A 10,153-nucleotide genomic window follows, 5' to 3' on the forward strand; every position below is an offset into this window, starting at 1 on the left:
CAGTAAATGGATTATCTTCGGTTAAATAAAAAACAAAAATTGTGAGGAAACAAGCCTGTCTATTGTCTAATTGTTTATGCTTTCTGCGTTGATTAATCAAAATCAGACAGTGGTTTGGACAGTTTCGATGCCTTTAGGAAATATGAAGCTTAATATGTCAAGCTTTTCACATTACAGATGTTTTAAGTCATCTAAGTCAAGCATAGATACTAGATTTACAAACAAGAGCATAGATTAATTCTTAGATCTTTTTCCACCAAATGTAATTTGATTTCATCATATTTTTTTAATCGTGGGCATCATTACAGACACAATTTGTGAGAGATATTAAAGAAAAATAAATTACCAGCTTCATCTGATCCTCATTTGCAATCTAGTTTCACATCCCACAATATAAAAAGGCTGGGGGAGTCATTTTTATACAGGTCAGGGTAATGTGATTCTGAACATCCTGCGCCTCACAACAATAATTTGACTGCTTGTGTTTTGAATAAATGAAGGATGGTACATGCTGTTGCTAAGGCAACACAAAACAATTCTGCCTTTTAGGTCATGGGAGTCAACTGTGGGGGGAGCGTCATTTGGGGAAGCCACATTGAGTATTCATTTATTTATTTGCATCCAAATTGGAACAAAGAGCATACTTTTACAGTTTAATTCCTCTATGTAAAACGGTATTTGTTCTAGATGTGTTTGGATAGATGTTTTTTTCTGCATGGTAGCTGAATGGAAAGGTTTGTATTTATTTAACAATTTTATTTATCCGCGGCTTTTTTCTTTTCAGGTTTTCCTTCTGGTCCTCTCGGTCCAGAGCACCACAGTCCCATGGGGTGGTTTTAATCATTCACCCTTCACTCTGGAATGTGAGTTACTCATTCAATGAATGCCAAGGTTAATGATTGTGCTCATTCACTCAAGAGTTTCTGTGAGTTAAAAAACACCTCGGGTGAAAGACTAAAAAACATATTTATAAAAAGATGTTTCTTAATTTCAAGTAAAGTTTCACCAATTGTTGGATGTGGCTTTGGAAGATCTTTCTGCAAGTGTGGATTCAGTGCTGTATTTTTAGCGGAGCAGAGATGGTAATCATCCTTCTCTTTCTGGCGCGCAGTTCACCCCTTTCTGGTCACTACGTTTTTTCGGTTACTTTCCACGGAAGGAGATGTATGAGTCACTCAATAAGTTAAGCCAATTCGGCTCCACGGTGCGGCAGGCTCGACTTAGATTTCCAGCTCTCTGCCTGCACACACGTGGAAAAAAAGAGAATGGGAAGAGAAAATGGCGCCTGACGACTGGCGCCTCGCCGAGCTCTGTTCTTACTTAATCTGCCCTCTGCACCTCCTCCACATCATCATGCTCCCACATTGCTCTTTCCCCTCTGTTCACCTCCTGTTATTTTTCGTATTCATCTTCTTCACCCCTCCACCTTCGCTCCTTTCCCCACCCCATTACATGGCCACCACCCTTGACCTTGACATCAGGAAACAATTATACACTGTATATTATGTAAAACTTAAAATCACTGACAAAACAAGAAGCCGTTGAGAGTGAAAACACTATTTGTGAGTCAACTACCTCACAGGGCTTGAAATGATACCCCTTGTCCTTGAAAGTGTATCAGGCTGAATTGAAACCTATTACACCAGATAATAAATATTAAGAAGTTCAAATCAGGTTAGGGTGCAATATTCACATTGTAACTAAACCTTGTGTTATCACTGACAAGTTTAGCCATTATATACATTTTCTCCATTTTCTTCTTACAAAGAAATCACTACTCTAGGGTCCGAATCTCCAAGCCGATGGTGGATGAGGCCAGTTATATTGGCGGTTAAGTTGTATACAGGGACTGGAGAGACTGCAGGACTGTTTATTGGTCATAGTGAGTCACTTTTATTCACAGGAGTAAACACATGATAAGGCATGGGAAGTACATTTTGCACACAAAACAGGAGGTGAAAACAGCTAAAAATGATTTGGGAAATAATAAAAATGATGTGGGAAATAGTAACTAAGGTGTGGGAAGTAGTAACTATCAGAAAGGCTGTTGCAGGACGGTGAGAGTGTAATATATGTTTGTATCAGTGGGTGTTGGTGATTACGATGCAATAGGAATGTGTCTCATGTGAGAGGAGAGGAAAAGTTCAGGGAAATCAGAGAAAATAGAATGGTTACAGAATATTATCAAACAGATACAAGTAAGAAACTAAATACCTTCCAGAAATCGTCCTACCAGATCCCATCCTGTCTTTCATGTGAGGGTTTAGGAAGCAAGTAGATTAAACCCGATATTCATGATTTATAATTTCTCAGTTTGGGGATCAATAATGTGCATTCTACTCTATTCTTTTCTTTTGAAAAGAATGCAAGCACTCAATGAGGCGCTCTATGTAACACCTGCTCCATGTAAAGATAAACTGAGTTGGGATATAATTGTGGCACATGTTCAAAGTTATGGAGATGCAATAAAAAATCACATCATAAAAACAGAGTGGAATATAACATATTAATTCACCTTTAAATTGAATGGTTTTCCACTACAACCCTCCACTGAGGTTCTAGATTTTTTTTCATCATGTATGTAAGCGTATAAGTATATACATATATTTTTTTTTTCTCAGTTATTATTTGATGCTGCAGTAGTATTCTCACAACAAGTTCACGTCTGTAATTTTGTCTCATGTCGGTGAGTCAGTCACCAGTGTTGGAAATTTCTGAAACGAAACTTTCACTCAGTTGAGTTTCCACAACATATTTAATCAATCCTTTGACTTTTTTCCCCTACTGGTTCTTCTACTTCCTGTCACCATTTCTCATGAATACTTAATATGACAAGTGCACAACCAGACGTGAACATGCACACACCTATCCTCCATGTTGTAACATGTCGGGGGGACACCGATAGGAGAGTTTTCTCAGCAGCCTTTGTTCCGCCAGTCAGAACTTTTGCTGGCCTCCTGTAGTTTAACACTTGAAAGCGCTATGCTTTATGTGGTTGTCCTCTACAGGTGCACATGAAATACTAACCACCGCACTTTCACATGACGGGAGGAAAGAATGTGGGGGCGTTGTGTTTGCTGACTTTATTACTCTTTTTCCCTCATGCAACCCTGGCCTGTACAGTTTGTTGAGAGTGCAGGATGAATCAGTCGCCTTGAACGGACCCAGCAGATTTGTTGGGCGGGGGAAAAGAATGGAGAGTGTTTCCAAGGGTGGATGTATGTATGTAGGGAGTTACGGATGATTCATGAGTTATTTTTTTCATAATTTATCTTGGAGAACAGGGGAGGGATAGTGGTTGTGTTGTTATGATTGACAAAAAAGCTATGTCTATCAAACTGAGAAAAAAGCCAGAGGAGGGTATTTGTACTCCGGATGATGCAACATGAGTGTAACACTTGCAGTATGAGAACATATTGAACACTTCATATGATTTTCCCACATTTCTCTGGTTCTACCATGTGTAAGATTTGCCCACTGGAAGACATCCAAGCAAAATCACGTGCAAGGAAAATGGCAATTAAGTTTTATCTTGGTACAAAAGATTTGACAACTGTAGTCGGGCATTTTAGCCTGATATAAGGGGTTACATCAAATTACATTGACCTCTGAAAAGTGCGACCAACAGATTAAGTTAAGGTATGAACAAAGGAGTGCATGCACAAAGCAGAGAAACACCGTTGTGTTCACACACTGTACTTGTGTCGCTAAACATAATATCAAGACACAATGAGGGGCAACATTATGCCCGCATGTTTAGTCTGTAGGTGAGCAAAATGTCTACAATCACTGTGTGCTTGCTGCGAAATTTCTCAGTGAAAGGAGCTATTGATTTAGTTGCTGTATAATCTTATTTCACTGGCTTAATATATGTCAAATAAAATATTCCTACACTTTTTCAAGTATTGATATTTATTTATCACCCCTTCATCTAGTGTTTAAATTGAATACATGGATAAATAAATAAGGTTTGGAATTATATTGAAAAAATTGCCAATGATAATCTAAAGCAATACCCCAGGAGGGTGTAACATTCAGGGGAAGAAAATCCTCAGGGCCTCCTGAGCAGACAATACAGCTGCACAGCGAGGTCTTTGAGGGCCCCAGGAGGGGAGAAGCTGAAGGCCTGCAGTCCTGTTTTAGTTTATATCTGCTTTCCCATCTGTGCTCTGCATGCCTATCCATCGCTGCTTTTCAACTCTCCCTGAGGAATCTCCTATCCCCGTGCCTGTCTACTGTTTTCTAGCCCGGCCAGAATCTTTTGTTTATTTGCAAATTAGACTGGATGGGTAGAATCAGGCACCAAATAAGCAAATGAGAAAGCTTTCGCTCTTAATCCCTGTGAGCACACAACATACAAATAACGTATATCATACTGGAACATATACTTTTGTAGCGTGAATAACTTTATTGTCTTCATTATTTTATTTTACTCTATTGACCCCCAAAGGGGAAATAAAGAAATGATAATGGCACATCTGAAAATATGGCGCCACTGTCAGCATGTATAGCGAGAACGGCAAAACTAATTTCAGCGTAAACATTAACAAGACTTGTGATTCCTGTTTTGTCATTAACTACCTACCTCGACAAACAAGTGTGCTTTACATATCCTGGAGGTTATGTGTAATATCAATATCATATCATTATATTATGACCACAAAAGGAAAGTCACCTGCAGCCTGGATCATCTTGCGCTCCGTCAAGCTCTCCCACAAACTACTGGATCTCACTGTGGCTGATTTGGCAGCTGGAACCGATCACAGCTCCTGGACAATTGCTCTACCTCAGCCAGGAACATGGCTATAAATAAAAAAGTCTTCCAGAAGCTTCTCTTGGCTTATTTCTGTTACAAATATGCACTCAGCCTATTTTCAACTTAAGCCAAGACAGAGCAAGTCAAGAAGTTGGAATGTCAAGAAACAGTGTGAATATCCGATCAAAATGTCAAACTGAGAGACCATGACTAACTCTCAATTATGTCAGATTTCATTAGCTCCGAAATTTCGGAGGTCTAAAAATGTTCATGGTCGATTTTCATGGGGATATCAGGAAAAAGACGAACTTTTCAAATTAACCTTGGAGCACTGAGCTCTTGTAATCATGAAGAGACACTTTGACGGCCACTGTGAGTTTTGTTCTGATGTTGACATTTGAATACAGCGTCTACTGTTTGTACAGACACCCTGTCGCAACATATTTCCATGACAGCAAATATTTCACTTTCACCGCTTATGAAATGCTAGTTAACCTCCCTGATTTTGAGCTGCTTTGTAAAGTAGAATCGCTCTGTCCTCCGTCTTTCAGCCCCCTTGACCGTTTGATAAAAAAGAATCAGTAAAGGAGTGCTTAGTCTCTTTATAGGTTTAAAAATTACCTGTTGTTTTGCAACTTGAATCTGGTGATTCAGAGCCCAAAAGACATGCCATTGGCTGTTTTGGTGTATATTTTGTTTATTCAGTGTGAAAATGTTGTATGCGGTGTTTTTTTTTCTGTTCCTGCACTGGTTTTGTGCAACTCATCTGAGCCACTAGTAGAGAATAACCAGTTTGGAATAACTGGTCTGAAAGACAATGAATGACCAAATCAGAGACTGTCCTATATCAACCAGAGCTGTAAACTGACTTATTTGTATCAATTTCATAAACAAGCTATAGCACAACAAAGTAGGAAATGGCTTAATCATATAGAGCTCATCACTGGATGTAGTAAAGGTTACATCACAGACAGCGATACAGCAGAGTTACTCCTCCTAATTTAAATATTCATGTATTCAAATTCCTTGTTGAGTTAACACTGGTAAAAGATTTGCTGATTGCCACTTGTACACGATCCACTGGAAGTTTTTACAGTGAAAAGCACAAAAGCTGACACCACCACCACCAAGAAAGGAGTTTCTGTTTCCAAGAGCAACTGAAACTACCAATACAACAACAAGCTTTGTTGATAGTGACACAAAAAAAGCCCTTCATCGGTGGCAGAACTTGAAATGATCCATCAGATAACAGAAGCAGGTGTGCACCAGTATATACTGCTTTTGTTGACGCCTGCAGGTCATCCAAACATCATCAGAGAAGGCCACATATTTATTTAAGAAGGGGAAAATAGGGGATTTATAATAGAAATCCCTTAATTTGTGACATTCCGTTATACATACAGCTCAACATCAGTGCGTCTAACCCATCATGGAAGAACCATGAGCAGAAAATGAAAAAAAAAAAAAAAAGCAAAAAATGAACAAAGAATGTTCGGTTCCAAGAATAACCACTCTAAGCTCCGGAGCCATAGTTTCCCCGCGATGCGAATGTGAAAATAAAATATGAGCTTGGCACCTTTAGAATACAGAGGCGAAATTGCAGAAATACCATCAGAATCAAAATCAAAACCATCAGAACCATAAGAAAAATATATTTACAAGTATGGTTGTGAGAGTTACAGTAATATAATGTACAAAATGACAGGTCATTGTCAAACAGGGGGTCAAGGACCATTTGATGAGGGCAGTTGCAGATGGTAGCGTATGAATGTTACTTAACTGAACTTATATTGTCACCAAATGTGAAGTTCTGAGTGATATCACCCTTTTTAGCTTCTTCACAATGTTTTTGCCAGCTTGAGATGATTTTTTAAACTATTTCCTTCATTGGGATTTAAAGCCCCATGGCCCACCCTTTTCTTGATGACACACCAATAGATCCAATTAGCTGTCAGATTGAAAAAAAAAAAAAAAAAGTGTAGTTCTAGTTTAGCTCGTCAACAGAGCCTGCATAATAGAATATAACACAACATAACATAATATAGCTGCTTTATTGACACACAAGTCACACAATGATTTATCTTGGACCAAAACAGGTCGGCTAGTATCAAACGGGTCATAGGAATTTAACTCACTAATGAAAATGTAAATAAACTCAGTCTGCCTGAGCGGGCAATGGCATGGGAACAGGGCCTTATTCCTATTAAGGGACAAGGCTAAAGCTCTGGGGGTCAGGATGTGAATTTCTCAGAAGCTGAAAGAATTTCCCGCTCAGGCTCCTGACTTTAGTGTTGATGGTTGGAGGCCAAAAAGCTGCCAGTGGAAGTTTAAAATCATTTATCACATGAATAGTTTTGCAAATGGATTCACAACTCTAGAATATGTGAAACAATTTCAGCTTTTCCTCTTTTAAGAATTTTGAATGGGTTTTTAAAATTAAAGTAACCGTAAGATTTCGTATTATTTATCTGTGAAGGTTCTCTTGTCGAGACAACCGCCACGATTAGATGTGACAACAGCCAATAGTCAGACTATTGCATTCTTGTGTCAAACTATTAAAAGACATCAATGAATCAGTCTTAGTCATGGAGGCGCATTTTTGTAAGAGGTTTTAATTTAGATTTTTTTGTTCATTTCTTAATTGTTGACAATCTGTTCACTAGATTTGATGTCCTTGCTCTCAGAAACCACTTTTCCATCCACCAAAGTCTGAGTGAGTGTCACTACTTTGGTCTGGACCTTCTTCTGATCAAGAGCATCCTCCAGTCTGTAAAGTAGCAAAAGAACAAGCTAGTTTGACTTTTGAAAAGCTATGCAACTTAAAAAAAAAGGAATAGAAAAGACAAACTTTCACAAAATCTAAACATGAACTGCTTTTCGGATAGCTCAAATACAACAGTTAATAGTTAGTTTTGCCTCAAAAATTCATATTTGCAGGGAGCTTCCTTGAATAGAATATGCAGAAGCTCACCCCTTCATCTCCCCTTATGTGTATGAATTTCAGCAAATCTTTCAACTGCAGTCCCCAAATAAGCTCCTTATACTCACTTTAAATCCTCGCCATCCAGCAGCCTTCTATACTCCGAGATCTCGGCCTCCAGTTTCAACTTGATGTTGAGCAGTTGTTCATACTCATGTGTGTTTTGCTGGATGTCCGCGCGGATCCGTGTTACCTCCCCTTGTAGCCTCAGGATAATAGTATTGTAGTTTTCCAGCTCCGTATTGTAACGCATTTCAATGTCACGGAGGGTTGCCTCCAGAGATGCGTTCTATAAAAAGAGGTTCGAGAAAAGTTAATTGTTTGATTGAATAATGCAGCACAGCAAGTAAAGACTACAGATGAAGCTTTTTATCGATGAGGACTATGGTTGTTCACCATCACCTGGATGAATCTGAACAAACTGACAAGGCTGATATGGTGTTGTGATTCCAAATCCAGTGAATATGACAAGGGAAATCTTTATCCACTTCTCAAAAAATTAAGATATTTCTATTGCACCACTAACTCAACATAGCCTAGGCAGCTCATGTGAATGATCATCCATGTAAAAAAAAAAAAAATAAAAAAAAAAACTCTCACCAAGCTTAAAGCTGCTTGCAGTTCAATGTCCAAAGCCTGATACCTTCTCCTAGTTTCACTCATCAGATTTGCGGCCTCCTTCAAGTTTGCTGAATCCTTTGTTACTCTGACTTGTATCTCTTTGATCTGAGTGAATAGTTAAATGCGAAGAATAATTACAATAAGCAAACACAATGTGCCATACATAGATGTTGATCAGATCATATTGTTTGTACCTGAGATTCATGCCATGCTTTGACCTCCTCCTGGTTTTTCAATGCAATCTTCTCATATTTACCCCTGATCTCCTCCATTATCATGGCCAGGTCTTGACCTTTAGGGGCGTCAACATCCACGTTGACGCCGACCTGTGTAATCTGGGAACGCAATTCAGCAACCTCCTGTCAAGGTTAAAGAGAAGGAGTGATTTCCTGATTTTGGACAGTGCAGGTATCCTGTCTGTGAAACAAGGAAAGAACAGACTTCCGTGCTGCTTATTCATCAATGGCTATTATCATATATCTGCAGGTTAAGGCTTATTTGATTCAATATAGTACAAATTGTTTTTTGACAAAGTCCCTCACAATCACATGGTTCTTCTTCAGGGTGATCAACTCCTCCTTCAGAGACTCAATGTCGCTCTCAAGGTGAAGACGAATCACATTCGTGTCATCCAGAATCTTCCGCAGTTTTGCAATATCAGCTTCCACTGCCTGGTGCATGGACAGCTCATACTCCAACCTTACAACAATAGTTCATAATTGAATTACTCCACAAAATCCACAAAAAAAAAACATTAATTTACAAAGTACATTAATCTGTAAATTAATGTACATAATTTACAAACACCCACTTGACCCTGAAGTCTTCTGAGGCAAGACGTGCATTGTCAAGAGACACAGCAAGATGTGCGTTGCCCTTCATCATGTCAAATATCTGAAAGAAATTACAGACTATTTTGAAATTCCCAGCATGTCTAATTGTGAACACTGTAATTCATAGTTAGCCTGAAATGCATGGAATGCAGCCTTAACTATAGCACTGTGAATCATACGGTTCACTAACTTAGATAAATCCGTGAATATTAACAAGTGATAAATTACATTACGGAGAGGAGAGCTGCTTGTATTGGTCGATGAAAAAAAGATTGACAAGAGGTTTCAAAATAAACAAAGACTCAGCTGTTGATCAATCAATGATAATCCTTCTTTATTTCTTGAATTTACCAAAAATTCATGCCGAGTACACCACTATCTAGCGCGCAATAGTAACACATAATACACATTTCGGGTCTTTTTTGTAACAACTGAAGAAAATATAGATTAGTTTGAAGGAATTACTACATTGTTTGCTCACCTTGGCCCTGAGGTCCAAGATAATGGTGTTGTATTTAGTGAAGTCTTTTTCCTCCAGCGGGCCTCTCTTCTCAATTGTTTCTCGGATCTTGATCTCCAGAGTGCTGTTGGCTTTTTCCAGTTTCCTCACCGTCTCTAGGTAATTAGCCAGGCGGTCATTCAGCTGCTGCATGGCAATCTTCTCATTACCGACGACCATGGCCCCAGACGTCGACGCCCAGGATGTCCCACCACCAAAGCTGCTGCCAACCCTTGTGCCATAGGACACAGAAGAAATCCTGGTCCCATGGCCACCTGCACCACCGCTAACACTGTGAGCATACAGGCTCTCCCTTTGACCGGTTGTAAAAAGCTGAGAAGACTGGCGTCTAACAAGAGGCTCCATTGCCGGTAGTATTAGATGTCGGGCTGTCTGGTGCAGGACGGGTTTTGAAGCTGCAGGTGAGAAACAAGAGTCTCACAGGTTTATATATGGTCTGAAAA

At 39.2% G+C, this 10,153-nt stretch overlaps 1 protein-coding gene across 2 annotated transcripts; it reads right to left on the reverse strand.

Annotated features, from left to right (window-relative positions):
• Nucleotides 1–7,013: 7,013 nt before the first annotated feature.
• LOC147227358 (keratin, type I cytoskeletal 18-like) lies at nt 7,014–10,153 on the reverse strand. Of its 2 annotated transcripts, XM_086159927.1 has the most exons (7): nt 9,672–10,153; nt 9,169–9,251; nt 8,900–9,056; nt 8,552–8,716; nt 8,337–8,462; nt 7,805–8,025; nt 7,014–7,523 (listed from the first exon to the last, which is right to left on the reverse strand). In XM_086159927.1, the coding sequence occupies exons 1-7, from the start codon at nt 10,053–10,055 to the stop codon at nt 7,394–7,396; spliced, it is 1,266 nt and encodes a 421-aa protein (XP_086016053.1). In that variant the 5' UTR covers nt 10,056–10,153; the 3' UTR covers nt 7,014–7,393. The 2 variants fall into 2 exon arrangements, with proteins under 2 accessions (XP_086016053.1, XP_086016054.1); XM_086159928.1 differs by lacking the exon at nt 7,014–7,523 and having other exon boundaries at nt 7,801–8,025; nt 9,672–10,150.

Source organism: Fistularia commersonii, chromosome 14 (genome assembly GCF_037954325.1).
Source record: "Fistularia commersonii isolate RoL2024-O1a breed Wild chromosome 14, RoL_Fcom_v1.0, whole genome shotgun sequence".
Classification (NCBI taxonomy): Eukaryota; Metazoa; Chordata; class Actinopteri; order Syngnathiformes; family Fistulariidae; genus Fistularia; species Fistularia commersonii.